The sequence below is a fragment of the Balearica regulorum genome, chromosome 12 (genome assembly GCF_011004875.1).
Source record: "Balearica regulorum gibbericeps isolate bBalReg1 chromosome 12, bBalReg1.pri, whole genome shotgun sequence".
NCBI classification, from domain to species: domain Eukaryota; kingdom Metazoa; phylum Chordata; class Aves; order Gruiformes; family Gruidae; genus Balearica; species Balearica regulorum.
Window position 1 is genome coordinate 4898542 of NC_046195.1, and position 17977 is coordinate 4916518.

The following is a 17977-nucleotide window of genomic DNA, read 5'->3' on the forward strand; positions in this document are numbered from 1 at the left end:
CATCTACTCACCTCTCCTGAAGTAGGTTGCACAGCCTTCAGCAAGTCTGAGACAGCACTGGCCAATGTTCGAGCAGCTTTCAGGAGGTCTTCTCCACTTCCAACGTCATCATCCATGAGAGCAGCAAGCAGTTTCACACCTTTAGACATCTCAGTAAGGTTGGATGAGATGGTTGTAATTGCACATCCCACAGCAGTGTAATCAGTGTCAACTGGGTCCCCTGTAGAACAAATATTTTTTCATTATCAGAATGCTTTAGTGGTTAAAAAGGATAAGAGGCAGCTACCACAGGCTACACTCTGGTGAGAGACAAGTGAGACATTTCAAGATAGCCAAGCAATGCCTACTCAGTAATTCATTGTCACTTCAAAAAAAAAACCAAAAAAAACCCAACAAACCCACCAACTACAGACCGCTATAATTTTTCCAATTTCTACATTTCTTCTTCTACAAGAATTTATCTTCTAAAAGAATTCCTCTTCATTTAATGCAATTTGCTGAGAAGTCCACAGTTTCAGCTATCTTTCAACACTGAAAGAATATTGACTCCTTTAAGCCACTCACAGCTCCTTCAACTTGTAACTTGCTAAAGAAAAAACTGTCAAAAACATCTCTCTCTAACAACTGTCAGATCAATAATGCTTTTTTGTAGTAACCTTGCAAACACTCTCTATTTTACTTTGTTGAGTAAGCAAGCTACATTTTATCTTCATCAGTGGTCATACCTTTAGTGTAAGGGATAAATTGAAGACACAAAAATTGCATTGGGAGGGACAGAAAGCTTGTTCCACACATCAGTGCACTTAGCTGTTGGTGTATTTTGAGGAAAATTTTTCTCCAGCTGCTCCATACTCAGTCCCTATGTTACTTGAGTTAGGCTGACAAATTACTAGGAGACTGCAAGGAAATCCTTCCCTTTGAAAATTACCTGCTGTAAGGTTAACAACAGACGCAGTTCCTGCAGTGATAGCATCGACCTGAGAGTGTATTTCATGTTTTGATTCGTCAACCTTATTCTGAACCCATACTCTAGATGCCTGAAGAGCAATAACAAAAAACAAGAATTAAAGATTGCAGTGAGGTTCTGTAAGAGGAGACACTATGTAGATCTCTTGTTCCTTCATGAACCTTTAAAAGTGAAACAGAGGACAACCACCAAGCCCTTACAGTGAAATATGAAAACAAGCATTTTCTTTTGCTGAATCATTCACCACAGAATTGCTATCACATTTCAACAGCTGCCCTTTTAAAGGTAAATGCCATAAGCAGTGCATCCATGAAGGCTAATCACTCTTGACTGACAGTCCCCCATAAGCAATAGCCTCTTGATCTGTCCTCCTGCCCTAACTTAGATCAGTAACAACAGAATCATATTTTGTTCTTACTTTTCAAGTGTCCAGGCAGCATCACTCCCACCATAAATACTGCTCATAGTTTGCGTTTAATTGTACATATGCACATGAAACAAACAGGAATACGGGCATGGTTATGCAAAGAAGTCTGCTATATCTAATCTCAGAAGACTGATTAGAGTGAGCTGGAACCCTTAAAGAGAGCACAAAATTTTTATCTCATGTTAAAAGCTTTAACAATACCACTTTAGAAACGGGGACAATGGCTAAACTGATCTGTAAATACATCAAAGCACTAAGACCCGTTCCTGTGAGGGATTAGGAAAAACTCACCATGTCCTGCCCTAGAGGTGGTAGGTTATCAACTTCACTGAGGTCAGCTTGTGCTTGTTGAACAGCGTGCATACTGGTATTAATAGTCCCCATCAAGGCCTGCTGAGCTGAGGTCTGAAAGGCAAAACAAGGAAATGGCTGTGTGTTACGTTCCAAATGGTGCTTCAAGCAGATACTATGTATGCATGAAGACACAGTGAGTGACAGCAATCCAACAATCACACCAGGCCATTTCAAGATAGCTAGCTTTCCCCTAGTACAATGGAGAAAGCTAAACACTCTATATCCACCCTGCAGCCCACAGAGGGCCCCACACTGCAGCAAGTGGGTATTTCCCTGAAAGAAACTACAGCCTATGGAGAACCTACACTGAAACAGGGTCCTGACAGAAACCGCGGCCCATGGAGGACCCACACTGGAGCCAGTTTATCCTGAAAGACTGCAGCCCATAGGAAGGGCCCATGCTGAAGCTGGGGCAAAGTATGAAAAGGAAGGAGAAGGAGGGAGAGGCTGTTATAAACTGACCACTTGGGAGCAGGGAGTAGAATAGTCAGATATAAAGAAGTGGAGTCAGTAAAAAAGGGGTGGTGGAAAGGTTCTCCATTTTAGTTGACAATAAATTAATTTTCCTCAAGTTGAGTCTGTTTTGCCCATGAAGGTAACTGGTGATCTACGTGCCTTAATCTCAACCTATGTTGAGATAAAGGCTTTTTCAATCTTATTTTGTCCCCTCCACCCTCCTGTCTCATTGAGGAGCAGGAGTGAAAGAACAGCTGGATGGCAACCAGCCAAGGTCAACCACTACACATACTACACTTCTAGTGGTACATCATGATATTAAACATAGATTATACTCTCTACAGACTGTTTAGGGCTTTTGATTGTCTTTTAATTTAGTGAGAAAGCTCAGCATCAGCTTTAAGCCTGCTAAAAAATTCTAAATTGGTAGGCTAGTGATAAGCTAAATGTAAGCCTTTTTTTTAAAACTGCTTATAATGCCAGTCTTTAAACCCTTTTTCCCCCTAACCCCTGAATACTAGTTTAACTACTTAGAAGTAAAGAGAAGGCTGGAAGAGATGGCTTTAAAGAAAATAGGGAAATAAGTAAAAATGTGGTACCCTAAATATTTCAGGGGTGCTCAAAACTCATGTTCAGTAGGACAGCCAGGAAGTCACACTTGATATCATCCTCCTGCTCTTAATAAGACATGTAACTTGTTGTTTCTGACTACTTGCAGCACAAACAATTTTCAAATGCAAAAAAGTAGTTTCAAATACAAAACAAGGAGGTTCCTCACAAGCGGGGGCATATGTCCTCTGTGCATCTGACCAATTGTGACTTGTTGCTGAGGAGAAGGCATGATGCCAATGTTGAAAGTCTCTGGGCCACTGGACCCTGAACGCATAACAGCTGGTAGTGCCACAGAGCCATGCTCCACCTTCCCTGTTCGGTTGAACTGCTGCTGCAAGATGGTAGATCTAAAGAGGAAAAAAAAAAAGAAAAAAATCCAACACTGACAGAATTAGTGAGGTCCTGCAAATCAAGTCCTGCTGATGTTCTTCCCTTAGGATTTTAAACTGCATTTCATGACATTTGGAGAAGCTGGAAAACTTTACAGTCTTCTTTCTAACCATTTTCTAACACATTACAAAAGATTTGATCTGGGGCTTTTGGCAGATCAAATATAAATACCACTAATAAGCAGGCACCAAAGAAAGAACATAATGTGCACTTTTGGTATATGTGGTACAATAGCTTTAAGATGCACGACAGAGAAAACCGGAACAAAGTTTATGGCACAAAACCTGCTTTGTTTCAGTTGCATCATAGGCTGATCAACAGAAAATAGAAACATGAACCCTGTGGAGATGCCCTTTGCAAGCAATCCCTAGACTTGGGATAAAAACTAACATCCTTTCTTCCCGCTTTATACACATATGCACACACAGTACTTGCTAATAATCTGGCTGCCTATCACATAGGGGGCTAGGAGGCAGGATACTTTCAAGAATAATAAAGTTACTGTCATCCCTGATCATGAACCACTTTGCCAGATATACTGCTCATATTTAAATATGGTTCAAGCTTTAACAGCTAGAAGCATCGACAGAAGTTCTGGCTTTAACACCAACAATCTGCTGGGGAAAAAAGTAATTTCAATTGTGAAAAACCTTGTATTCATCTATTACAAGTTTTGGGCTTCTCTACACAGCACTTGCCATATTCTGGAAGTTATTTGAAAAGGGCACTATCAAAAGAAAGCACATCTGACCATGTGTGATTCGTCACAAGCTGACATTTCACATAAGGCCATATCAAATACCTAACAAGTCTGTCTTCTGTAAACTGTATGCTTAACAATAAATCAAATAGACTTTTCACATACATACAGCTGACACTGCCATCCTCAGAGTTTCAAGAGGAGACTTGAGTGGCTCATTACAGCTTATGTCATGAACCTATTTCTATTCTTTCATTGCAAGGAAAAAATTAATATTCCTTTTCAAGAGTATGGCCAGCTCTACAGTTCTGCTTTTTGTTACATTCAGTTACTGTCCCATCAGAATACAGTTCTAGTACCTCCTAGTACCAAAACCTTGTCTTTACCCACACCACACATCTGATTGGTTTGTCTAAGGTGGTTTGGTAAAACAAGACAGCTCTGTTCATGACACAGGTACAATTAAACTGACAGGAGTCAAATTTACTAGAAACCACAGACCTAGCAGACACAAGCAACTAAAACCTTAGAAATCCTAGGTGTTTGCATGAAGATCAGAAATCTAATGTGACATTTTCAGCTCTGCATCATTACTCCCCTCCCCCCGGCCAGTATTTTACTGAATTGCAGCCTGAGTTCCTTTCTTTGCTCAAGGGTCAAGTTACCACAAACTGGTACCACTGCTGGTTGCCTTACCCAATAATTTGGTGACAAATACCTGCTCTTAAATCCTCGAATCAAGCTAGGAGTCTGCTGAATTGCCTTGGGATACTACTTCCTTCTATGAAATACCCTGTAGAAAATCACTCTTTAGCAGTAATAACTATACTATTTCGTTTGAAAAAAGCTGCCACAGCTAAAAGCTGTCACTTAAATAAAGAGCATTTCCTCCTGTTGTATACACTCACTTCTTAGGCGAAACAGATTCTTCCAACATGGTTGATTCCTCATCACCTTCAAGCCCAAATCTATCTTTACTTTGTTTCTGGAGGGGGAAGGAAAAAAAAAAAATCAAGTTAAACAACATGTGTTGCTTTTTGCTTTATCTCCACCATTTCCTTACCATTTATCACAATCCTAGTCGAATCATCTACAGAGTCTGGTCCAGTGCTGAATACCATGCTTTTTGGCAGTGTGTGACTATATAACCGCCACCTCAGAAGAGGTGCCCTTCAGCATCTAACAGACCAGGTTCTAAGCCCTAGCAGATTAAGTGCATAAAGGAAAAAAGCATATTGGTGCCTTTTTGAACAAAGGTATAAAGAAAGTGCTGAGATAACATTTTTTTTTCCTGTGTGAAAAGACAATCTGAGGTCTGACTGATATGCAGCAAATCCCAGCACAAATGGGACACGTACCATGCCCTTTCCCATTTTCTTCTAACTCAGGAACATCAGACTGACTCAGGTAACTAGAACTCAGCTACAAGTCATATTTAGCATCCTGAAATGTTACTATATGGTGCTATCTACCACTAGAAAATACATATCCATAGGACGGATCATAAATTTAATACCATATCCAAGTTCTTTTACCATAGTTACTTCAAAATTCTGGACAGTCTGCATATCTGACTTTTTGAGGGAGTTGTTTGTAGTGGTGTAAGGGAGGTAAATATATGTAAGGGGAGTAAGTCTAAATCACTAGAAACAACAGGAAGCTACCCATAAGTCATAAAAGTATTGCTTTGTAAAAAACAGTCTATTTCTGCTTGTGACCTAGTGCAAAGACACTGTCTGCTTTCCACTTTGTTACATGACTTGCAGTCTGAATATACACGTATATAAATAGAGAAACATCCACTGTGACCTTGCGTACATTTAACAGGAGCTCCTCATGGACATCCATACACACACCACTCCCAGCTTTCTCCAGAGAAGTTCTTACTATTACAGTTTGAGTTTATGAATGAACTGCAACTGCCTATTTCTAAAAAGCACCAGCAACCTACACCAGAGCAAATGAGTTGGAACAGTCAAAAACACACCAAGAATTACGTTAGGCAACAGAGCAATAAACCATATTTTGAGGCATGCATCACAGAGAACTTGGGCTCAACAATTGGAAACTGCATGCTTCTTGTACACATCATGAACATCGTGGGTGTTTATTACTTAACCCATTCCTAATTAATTAATTTTAAAACTGGCTGTGTCAGCAGATTGTAAAGAAGAAATCAAAGGACTGGGAGTGGAAATACATACATCTGTATTCTACCAAGACAGAAAGGCTGCTTTTGTTTGGCATTAGAGAGCAAAGCAACTTTTGAAGCTTAAGAGGTAGAATCAAGTTTTAAACCATCTACCAAAACCTGCAGTTTATTTAACATGTATTAAATTTGAGACTGACAGCCTCAGAGAAAAAGGCACATACTGTGATGAATTCTGGCAATCCTCTTCAACCTCTGATTTCATAACACTTGATGTTACATCCTACACTGTTCACATGAACAGAGGCAATAAATTCTCCTCAGCTGCTTAGCTTCCTGTCATTTCTTTATTATTAAAATCTATTACAGCAAATAATGATGTAGTTTGGTTGAACCTTAATAAAGTAAAAAAATTGTCAAGGAACAATCAGCGCTATTTGAAACACCTCTCTCCTGTACGACATGCTCAGAGTATGACCATTCAGCTCCACGTTTGTTGGCAAAATTGGTATTTTTTGCTATTGTGCTTATTTACTTGTGAATATTCTGAATGCTGGAGATGCATATTAGTCTCTCCTCTCTCTTCTGCCAGGCACACTTCATAAAACCAAGTTTCAAGACAGTCTGGCCTCTTCACAAACACTGATTTTATTCCTCTCTCTGCACAACTGAGATGTGATTCTTTGCTTCAGTGATCACAATATTTTTAAAGCAATATAATGGGGTGTGGGTTTTTTTTTGAAGTTTTGCCAAAAAACTTTCTCAGCTTTGATACATTATATACAGGAGCTGCTATACAACTATTGTGTCGTTCTTAATATAGTTTTAAACACTGCTTCCACGGGATCATTTCTTCCCACCGGATTCACTACTTTGGTCCATAGCTTAAAATCCACAGTTGAAGCTTTGGACTCTTCTCTGGATATACACTCATAGTCAGCAGCTCACCTTCCAAACAGAAAAACAAAGCACAAGTGTGCAGTACTGAGCCTGACCCACACTACTGCTATAGTTAACAACCTTGCTAGTTTCCAGAAGCACTCACTTGAGTTAAACAGAGAGACCTTATATTAGGTTCAAGGTGAAAATAAATAACATCAAAACATAAGATAACACTGACTTCATGAGAAAAAGAAAACTGCAGCTTGTACACACTTGAGTTTTCGCACTACTGTACAGTGATTTTTTTACTGCATTTTTACTACATGTCATCTTACTACCATACCTTCTTTAGGATGATATCAATGTAACCTGCAATTAATTGAGAGATCTGTTCTCCTTCAGTGGTCTGTACTGAGTAATAACTTTCCTGATATTCACCAAAATCCTGAAGGAAAAGAGGAAAAAAAAAAAAACACCTCTTTGAAAACAGAAAGTAAATAAATGAATAAACAGTACTGAATATGGGTGACAAAATTCAAATTTTAAAATTGTTTGTATAGACATCATATCAAACAGTAAATGAGACTACTCCAAGATTCTAAACCAGTCTATATGGGCAGTGAGGGAGGAGAGAGGAAAGATACTTTTTACTGCAGCTTAATCAGACATTTCATAAATTGAAGTGCCAGAGGACAGAGAGATACTTAGTCTGACTTTATCACATTCAGTCACTGAAGGATGGAGAGAAGTCTTTAGAATTTTATTCTAAAGCATAATCATCCATGCAATTGAAAATTAGATGCACATGATTAAAGTGAATATAATTTTCTAGCCACTGCCTCTTGCTCTACCACTTTAAACAACCCTTTCATATCCAAAATGCTCTTGTTGCAGTGGTCTTTTATGGATCAAATAATTAACCAAACACTACATTCATGAAAGTTCTTTAAATCCATAATTATCAAATGTATTAATGAACCATCTAGCTTTGTTTAGGTTCATATCTTGCAAGTCACAAAGTGCATTATGAATGGCAAGCACAACAAGGGTTTAAGCAGGTATGAATAATGATGTTTTCTTAACTGTTTTAGTGGTTAGGTACAGAACAGATTTAAACAGAGTTTTGTGAAAAGTATTAACAATACTTTTGGGGAACTAGTCCATCTGGAAACATTAAAATAAGGATTGACCCTAGACACCAATATGGGCCAGTTTATATAGAGTCACTGAGCCCTAAACTAATAACGCTAGAAAATTATGGATAGAACAAGTTACATTGAAGAAACTGTTCTAAGTCCATCTTCCTTATTCCTTGCCACATAGATTCCTCTTCCTGTAAATATATACCAAAAGATTACCAGAGTGAAGCTTTTAGGTGAGGCAGCCCAGCGTTTCACAGTTGTCAGTGGCCATTCCTGCAACACTTCCTTGGTCTTCTCATCCACGCGCATCACTGAGTCTTTGGTGACACCGAGTAAACGAGGAACTAACTTGTTTTTGCCTTTCATTTTTTCCTACGAGATGATGTGAAAGATTGTTTTTCATTCAAATGGAACTTGCCATAGGAGAAAGGAAAAGCATGATAGAATATACTGACAAAGGAAAGCAACTGGCATGCAGACGAGGACAATTTAAAACTCCAGGCTGTTTGTCTGGTCACAGTGATTTTCAAGCAATGCATTAACATCAAGAAGCTCTGATCTTTACTATGCAGTTCAAAAGATACTCTCTCTTCACTCTCCTTTAGAAAACAGAAGCATTTTAGGGACTGTGATAACAAATCTTTGGAAGTTACTTTAAAAACAACGTGGTGGCAGTCCTTCTAGACACAAGACTTCCTCCGTAAAACAGTATTAGAGAAGCTGAATAGGAAACTGGCATCAGGAGGACTGAGAAGTTAGGTTGCTCTCACCATTTTTCTATAAAATTTCTGGAGGGGTAAAGGAAATAAAGGTCCACTGGGTCTGCCAATTAGGCAAGATCAGCCGTAATTTGTCCCATATTTTGGATTTGAAATCTTAGTTATTTTCAATCCATGAGAACATCCTAACCCATGCCAACATCACAAGGAAGGCAGAGTCAATCTGCATGCTGCCAGCTGATGTCTCCTTATTTGATGGAGATTCTGCCTCTTTAGTTTTCCAAGATTGCAGAGCATAAGCCCAAGCTAACAATTTGCTACATAAAATCCATCATAAAATAGAAACGAATCCACATGTTCTGTTCCCCTGAACTTATGTAGACCATAAAGAATCAATTCCTATTTACATAGTAGGTCATTTGATAGACTCTTTAAAAGACCAGTTATTCCTTCCAACAGAAGTTTCATGACATGGTTACTCGATTCAGTGACTGTTTGCTTTAAGCTATGACAAAAGAAAACAAGATGTTAATGAAAAATACAGATATTTTTGCCTTTTACCATACAGGTCAGCCACACTGTGTTAACAAATCCCCACTGAATCAGCAGCTTGTTCTAAACATTCATGCTTATTAGCTTTAATATTTTAGTTACTGAAAACTGCACACCATAACTTTAGTATAGTTTCTAATACACAACTTAGCTCAATAGATCTGTTAGAGAGTTGAGACTCCTTTCACCATTAGTTGTGCCTAACAAGACATTTTCCCTTAAAAGACAAGGTAATTCTTTCAAAGCATACTGTATTAACAGTATTATCCTCTGCACATTTTTCATTGTATTTTCACCTATCTGCTTCACTAGAATTTGTGGATGATTAAGTACTTTAGGAAAAGGCAACCTATTGATATTCAGCTGTCTACAAAGATTCTGTACTGTAACTGTGGGAACCTAAGAATGAAAACTTTTGCCTAAGTTTAGCCTCCTTTCCATTCTATGTCAGTGGTTACTGAATACTCAGGCACTAATGCCCCAATGCCATTTTCACTGCAGAACATCAGTATCTTGGTACCAAATGGTTTCAACAGCCTTAAGATCATGACCTGTTTTACTGTAAGGATTAAGAGAAATTAAGCATGCAGCTGATGAAGTTGTTCTTCAGATGCAGTTTTTCAGCACACAATTCATATTATCATTAAACCTCTTAATAGGAACAACTTTTGAGTTCTTTGTGAATGTTTTTCTGAAGACAGTACTTTGTTGGTAATCAAAAGAAAAAAAAAAGAAACATCAGTTTAAAGAAATTAAATCATGACAGACTCAGCTTTCTTTCTGGAAGCAGTATGACAAGGATGTAAACTCAAATTATAATTCTGTCCCATGTAGTAATTTACACTTTTTTCCAAATGCTGCTTTCAAACAGAAGGCTGAAAGAACATCTTTGACCTTTGCTTAGTGCAGAATCTGAAGTAATACATGACCAATCATACAATATGGCCACAGCAAGATCTACATTACCTTAACAAGAAAAAATGACACTCCATAGGTCCGCAGGGAACGGGCTAGCTTCACATACTTCACTTTGGCTTCTATTTCAGTCATCTCACCACAGTTTTTGTGCTCCTGTAATGAGAGTTCAGATTCACTTAGGCAGAAACAATGCTTTCTGGAAGCAAAAAAAAAAAAAGGGTATAGCTTTTATCTGTTTAAGGCTGCTCAGTTAATACTCATTACAATTAGAACATTTAAAAAATACTGGCTAGAAATGCTAGCAAGACCATATCCCATAATTCCTCACATCAGAGAACATAAACAATCTATGCAAATGAAACACTCCTCTGACCATCATCCATTCTATCTGTGCCTCAGATCAAGCACGTTTAAACCACTTCTGAAATAGTATAAAATTCTAGGTATTGCTGCTATTTGACACTATTAGGTTTCACACAATTAATGTCTCTTTACTCTGCTTTTTAAAATAATTTAAAAGTTTGAGCACCCATATTTTTTTCCAGGAACAGACTATTCATTCCTGCTTTGTGTCCGAAACTTCTGATTCATGAGAGCCTCATACCTTGTAACTGGCTATTTCTCATCTCTTGTAGGTATTTCCAATGGGCTTTTTTTGCCAGTTGCACTGTTACCCACAATTTTTCCCATCACATGAAAAAAATTCTACAGATGAGGAAGTAGCAATGATTTTTCTAAATAGTCCATCCTGAAATACTCATCTAGATGTATCTTGCAACTCAATTTCTATTTATTATTTAAACAATTTACTCATTAGTAAAATTTATTACCTCTAAGTAATCACAACTACTAGTATTACCCATGCAAACTTCATCTCAGCATCTGCTCTCCTACCCCAGACCATTCTGCTGAAAACCCCATCCCAATGTCCTGCTATTTAAATACTGTTTGTGTACTCTCCTATGAGGACAGGCTGAGAGAGCTGGGGTTGTTCAGCCTGGAGAAAAGAAGGCTCCAGGGAGATCTAATTGCTGCCTTCCAGTACCTGAAGGGGGCCTACAGGAAAGATGGAGAGGGACTGTTTATCAGGGAGTGTAGGGACAGGACAAGGGGTAATGGGTTCAAGCTGAAGAAGGGCCGATTTAGATTAGATGTTAGAAAGAAATTCTTTACTGTGAGGGTGGTGAGGCACTGGATCAGGTTGCCCAGAGAGGTTGTGGAGGCCCCTTCCCTGGAGTGTTCAAGACCAGGTTGGATGAGGCTTTGGGCAACGTGGTCTAGTGGAGGGCATCCCTGCCCATGGCAGGGGGGTTGGAACTAGATGATCTTTAAGGTCCCTTCCATCCCAAACCATTCTATGATTTCCTATCACACCCCATCTTCCCCTCACGTTCTTCTGAACTGCTGGTTGCTACCTCTTTCATGCTGACTGATGACAGCAGGGGGAGCAGCAAGAGCATGGGAAATACTTTCCTACTCCAGTTTAAGTTTCATCTTGACAATGTTCCATGGAGGAGCACTGGGAGAAGCAACCACAACTCCAAAAACCCTTTCACATCCCAAGGACATAAACTAATGATATCTGTAAAGTTCATCACAGAACACAACCAGGATCCTGAAAGAGCAAGGACCCCAAATATAATCATTACAGATGGAACACTTGGCAAAAATCACCTGTCAAACTCAAGAATTTTACAACTCGGGGAAACAGCTGACTTTTTTCAAAAAGACAGCCTGCTTATTCTACCTTGCTGTTGTATCTTTGTTGCATCCGTGCACTCCAGACTCCTTGTCTGTGCACTGAAGCATATAATGATTGAAACTACTTATAGATACTGTTAGCGTGTGATTTTTGCTCATGTCAATGAATAGCATACTATTGATACACAGAAGTGAATGAATCTTATTTTGCCTAAACTGCAACATCACTGCCACCAGCTAAATGTATACAGAAAAGCGTTAGACATCCTCATCTATGAGGAAGTACTACAACCTCTAGGTCAAACAGACTTACTGAGCTACAGAATTCCTAGACTGGGAGTGTAACAGACATAATAAAATGTGTGACCTGTTCCTGCTCTTCAACTTGTCTCCCGAGTCAAGATCACAGATCACTGGTATATCCTTCCAGAAACCGTATGACTTGATTTTAACTGCTGACCTCAGACTTTTTCAACTTAGACTGTATTGCCAAATCATGTATTTAAGTAGGCACAGATATTTAGTGCATCTACAGTACTCAAACTCTGAGACCACTTCCAACAGTATCAGTACATTTTATACTCAACTGCTTCAGCCTTTTACAAGTGTGTTTCCCAGACACATTGTTGAACTCAGTCATTAGCTAGCAGAACTCCATATTACTTGAAGCTCATGCTTCAATAACGAAGGCATGAAATTAAAACTGGTTTTCCTAAATGTGCTTCTGTTTTAGTACAAACATACATCTTTACATTTCAACTCAACTGAGAAAAAGCTCTTAAGAATAGTGAATATTCACTCTCTCCTTCAACAAAGTACACTAATTAATCATCAGTGAAGAAAAAAGGATTAGGACAATAAATCTGCTGAAGAAAGAAAAGCAAGGCTGTCAGATTCTTCACACTTGATTTTCTGATACCTATCTAATTCAAGTACATATACAGTATACACTCATGAAAGCCCGTATTTTTCTTATTAAAGGAAGCAAAACTATAGAAGGTTTTTCAGCCTCACAATTACCTGAAATATTCTCTTTTCAGCCCCTCTTTGTTTGGTATATTCTTTAGGCAGGAATTCTTTCAGGCTAAAAAAAAAAAAACCACAAACATTTCCATAGTTAATGGTGCCTTCTTGAGGAGGGATGCTTTCCATTTTCCTTTATTGGCATTAATTTCCCCCAAACTTCCTAAAATGGGCATAAAATACCTATACAATAAAATAAAACTTTGGCTAAGTACGATGGCAGCAAGAGAATACCTTGCATAATTAAGAAAAACACTTTAGTTACATCCCCATGTAATATCTCTTCATGTTTTGAAAAGTCATCATAAGTAAACAACAGCTAGGACGCTTTACATTCTTGAACTATATGATGTGTCTCAGCAGCTCAGAGGGTTTCACATCTAAATCCAAATACACTCATTATAATCTGAGGGAAGAAGGGGACATCAAAGCTTGAGCCAGCTTTGTATCTGACTTCAGACACTGCTATCACTTTCCAGTAGCACTTTTATTGATGCGTGGAACCAAGTTCTTACTCTGTGTCTTCCAAGAAATGTTAGAACACTAATATTTTACTGAAAAACTGCAAAGCCTAAATGGACACTTAATACCAGTCACTATCTCAAAAACAAAGTCATAAATAACCAGTCCTAATTTCTGTAGCACTCACATACAAAAGGTCTCAGAATACAAAGTAAACTAAGCAAGTTCAGCCTCCACGATAGAGTTTAGTCTTTAAACACCTCATTTGTACCTCCTTGCAGTATAATAAAATAAACCCTTTATCTCAGCCAAACATCACCCCAACTTGAAGACAAATCAACATCATGCTTTAACAGACATCAGTTCTTTTCTGGATTGCACTTTCCCATCTGGAATGCTCTACTCTGATGAAACTATATCATGTATTCAGCAGTTCATTTTCAGCATGAAGAAACTTCCACAGGTTAAAAAAATTGGTTTCTAAGGATTCCCCCCACTACTTGAGGCTATTAAGAGTCACAAAAAAATGTATGACTGGAGAAACTCCTTCTCATTTTCATTTATTCAGCAAGCAAGCACAATATTAACATGGAAAGCTAGAACTACCTACTATCATTGAAAATTACAAGTTTTGAGAACAATGGATTTACTTTTTTTTTTTTTAAACAAGATTAGCAAAACAATTTGCTCAACTGTTCTGTGAGGGTTTTTTTGTTTTGGTTTGTTTTTTGGGGGGATGGGTGTTTGGAGGGTTTGTTTGTTTTAGTTTGCTTTTTTGTTTTTAAACACAAAAGTCTGCCATTGCAGACAACAACCAAAGTAACTCAAAAGACTCAGCATTTTGTGCTTTTCTTCAAAAATTTTTTTTGAGTAGTGAGATCATTCATTTTGTTCTTTCCATAAAGCTCTAGCAATATAAATCAAAGTAATAACAACTATCCTTGCTAATCTTTCTTCCAATACTTCAGTAGCTACATCTCGCTACTACATGATAATGAAATCTCTTCTCAGGATTTATTTACACAGACACATCATGGAGTGGGGAAGGCTGGAGAGCCAAATTAATTTTGTAGATATGGATTGCATACAGCTTTTTATCCTAAAAACCTGATGCCTTTATTCTGAAACAACTGGTGTTTTTATACACAATTGCATAGGTTCCAAATCAGTTTGGTTAAATTCACTTCCAAGGGTGAAAAAAACCAACCAGCTCCCCCCTCCAAAACCCCAACATGAGTTAAACACAGTTTAATTCTGGAAATTAATTTATATAGAAAAATTATAGTTATCAATTCACTTCCAATTCTCATCTTTTATTAACTACAGTTGATTTCTCAGCTATCCCTATGTAGATAATCAAGACCATTACATTTGCAGGCATGTCTACTTACTTTGTTAACTAATATACACTTTAAGAAGACATTGCTGAGCAAACATTATTTGGAGATGCTTAAGCAGCAAGAGTTAGGAAAACAACTTTGTGCATTTGTCCACAAAGCACCAGTTGGTATACTCTTGCACATGTAGCTGGCAGTTAGATTGGATGCTTTTTCCCCTGTATCACCATCTACTATCTTTTCAATCAATAGACAAGTAATCACCTCAAATGAAAGGGTGAAATGCTAGTTGTAAACAGACTGAAGTTATGGTAATGCTACCTATAATCAAGAATGGCATTAGCAAAACCACCTGGAATATTTTATCATTTAGCCTTCTTTACTCTCTTTAATTACACATTATTACAATGGTCAATGAACTGAATTAAAAACCCCCATCTAATAGCAAGGAGAGTTTATTTAATTTACTGTGAATTTTTTCCTACAGTTATAAAAAAAATTATACACAAAGACGAACATATTGATTGTTATTCATTAGCGTAGAAGTATATCCGGTGTTCTTAGAAAAGACAGTTCAAGACAGTAGAACAGGCTAGATTAAAGAATTGAGCTTACTGGTCACCAAGCATGCTTGGAAATAAAAAGCAGAGGTGGACAGTTTTAGCTGCTGCTTTCCTATCTGCATATCAATAGTATGAGTTTTTTATTCAACATTCTCTCAGCAAAGTTAAACACAGTGTAACTCTGTAGGTGTAATGCAAAACTTCAGCTGTATGAGGAAGGACATGAAGGACTATTTGCAATTTGATAGTTTAAGAGCTTTCACAATTTACTTTGGCACGAGCCTCAAGGAAATTCCAACAACTAATACCAAAGTGTTAACAAGATGCAGGCAATAATCTTCATCTGCACCAAAAATCATTTATCAATGACAAAAAAGGATACAAAAGATCTCTCTATATAAACATATTGTAGACATGGCAAACTAAACTAACCTGTTTCAAAATAATGCTATGAAATACTAATGCTATTCTATTACATCCTGTTTTCTGTATGGGCTGACAGATTCTCCTTAAGGGAATCCATAACCTGTTCAGGTTTCAGTGGTGAATGAATGGACACTCCTCAAATGTATTTCACATACTGAGCTACAGCAGAGAGTTTACGTAAAACTTTCATACTTGAAAAGAATCAAGGTTCATCCACAAAGAGTAGGAAATAGTTGGATGAAACTTGAAAAAAGCTCAACCTTTTTCAAGGAAAAAAAAAATATTTCTGACTAGTCAAGAGATATATTTTCAGAAAAAAAAGGAAACCAGCATTTACCAACACTATTTTTACATATTGTTCACAATAAGTCAGGAGCGCCTGGCTAGTTTAGACTCAGATTAGCTTTTACAAAAAGGCTGTCGTGAAGGCTATGTACAGGCAAATGCGTACAACACAATCATAAACATGTACACTTGAAATTAGAAAGCAATGACTAGGGACTTACAGTTCTGGAGCAGGCTCCTCTACCGAGGGGAAAAAGAGTATCACTTCTAAATCAGATATCCTTAATTTTATGAAACCGATTATACAGCAGGACAGCGAGCAACTACAGTTAGTGACCTGCAAAGCTTGATCCTTATACAGTCAAAGCCCATTTAAAAAAATAAAACAAGAATAAAGAAAATTCCCTGCAGAAAATAACAAGGTTCTAAGTTTTGGAATTCTGGTTCTCGATGATTTCCAGTGGAGTAAGGTTCTCTAATATACAGTTCAGTTATTTATATCTTTAATTTCTATTAGGATTAAAAAAAAAGATAATGCACTTTATACATGTGATGACTTTATTCTGTGAGGGACTTCAATCTAGCATTGCACACAAAGTAGAAATATCATCCAGTCGGCAGTTTCAGTCCACCATAAAACACAGTTACTACATGGGAGTTTAAAAAAAAATCAAAATATCTTTACATCAAAAAGACCAAGTAGAACACCTAGAAAACCTTGAAAAATTTAAGCAACTGAACTCTGCATAGCAGTTTGCGAAAACTTCTGGTTAAGTTTGTGGGGAATTACTGCTTTAAAAATTAAAACAAAACTAAACACAACTATTGACAGGAACACCTAACTCTTGAAATCACTACCATGACACAACATTAGCTTGTCATGAGTTAATAATCTAATGGTTTGCTGCAGGAACACTCTTGAGTGGAGGGAGAAGGGAAGAATAAGTAGACAATGGACAAATCCCAGAGGAAGATTGTTGTGTAACTGGTCACAGTTCTAGGGAATAAGAACCAGGAGTACACTGAAGCTATTACATTGGGTCCCCATAATTCTTAGAGACACCAGCAGCTCTATTAGGAAAGGTTCATGGGCCAATCAGTAGCAGACAAACAGTACAAAGAAAAGCTGATTATTAACTGGAACTGAAGAATGTTTGTTCATGTGGTTTGCTTGCATAACTGAACTGGTACTTCAGGAAAATCTTTCAAAAGTGAAATGTTTCAAACAACCAGTGTTGCAGCATTGCATGTTGCAAAGCAAGCCACCATGATTCCCTGAGATACAGTAAACCCCAGACTCAGGCTCACAAAGGAAGTGTAAGAGTCAGCACTGAGCACTCAGCCAGTGGAACAGGACAGAAACCAAATATGCACCCATTGTTTTTTGCATCCCATTAAGGTATCTATGAGCCTCACATGTAGCCAAGGCTTGATGGACTGTACAGTAAATAGCTTTCTTTCACCCTCCCACATTCCCTTCCTCAGACTCCAGCCCTCAGTTAATTCTACTACAGGCAAGCCAATCAGAAAAATGGGACATCTAAGTTTCAAACTAAACTTGCCCTGCAGTAAAGAATCACAATAAAGGTTAAAGAATGGGTCACTTGTAAACAGGACTCCTTTCCATGCCTGAAAAAGACAACAATTTTAGATCTCCATTCATACAACGCCATGAGAGGATGAATCTAAACAACTGATTAATGTCACTAAAAAGTTTGGAAAATTTAATCTCTACACGCAGCAATATTACCTGTACTCAAATGACAAAGCACCTTTCTATTCATGTACTTTCCTAGCAAATCAAGCATCTGTGATATATACTGTTGTACATTTAAATCACACATGACATTAGTAAATGGAGGCAGAAGTAGACTTCTAAGGAAGAACTAAATCGCAGTTCTCCCACATTACC

The 17977-nt window shown here is 37.8% G+C and overlaps 1 protein-coding gene across 10 annotated transcripts in view; it reads right to left on the minus strand.

The window, feature by feature from the left end:
* TLN2 (talin 2) overlaps window positions 1-17977 on the minus strand; it is a 253175-nt gene that overhangs the window by 95133 nt on the left and 140065 nt on the right. For 9 of the 10 annotated variants that reach the window (XM_075765049.1, XM_075765047.1, XM_075765051.1 and 6 more), the window contains 9 exons: window positions 12990-13053; window positions 10317-10421; window positions 8296-8451; window positions 7281-7382; window positions 4815-4891; window positions 2983-3163; window positions 1686-1799; window positions 929-1037; window positions 12-220 (listed from right to left, as the gene is read on the minus strand). In XM_075765049.1, coding sequence (XP_075621164.1) covers window positions 12-220; window positions 929-1037; window positions 1686-1799; window positions 2983-3163; window positions 4815-4891; window positions 7281-7382; window positions 8296-8451; window positions 10317-10421; window positions 12990-13053 — 1117 coding nt within the window. Of the gene's footprint in view, window positions 1-11; window positions 221-928; window positions 1038-1685; window positions 1800-2803; window positions 2940-2982; window positions 3164-4814; window positions 4892-7280; window positions 7383-8295; window positions 8452-10316; window positions 10422-12989; window positions 13054-17977 lie in introns of those variants that run through there. The other variant, XM_075765056.1, reaches the window with a different exon arrangement.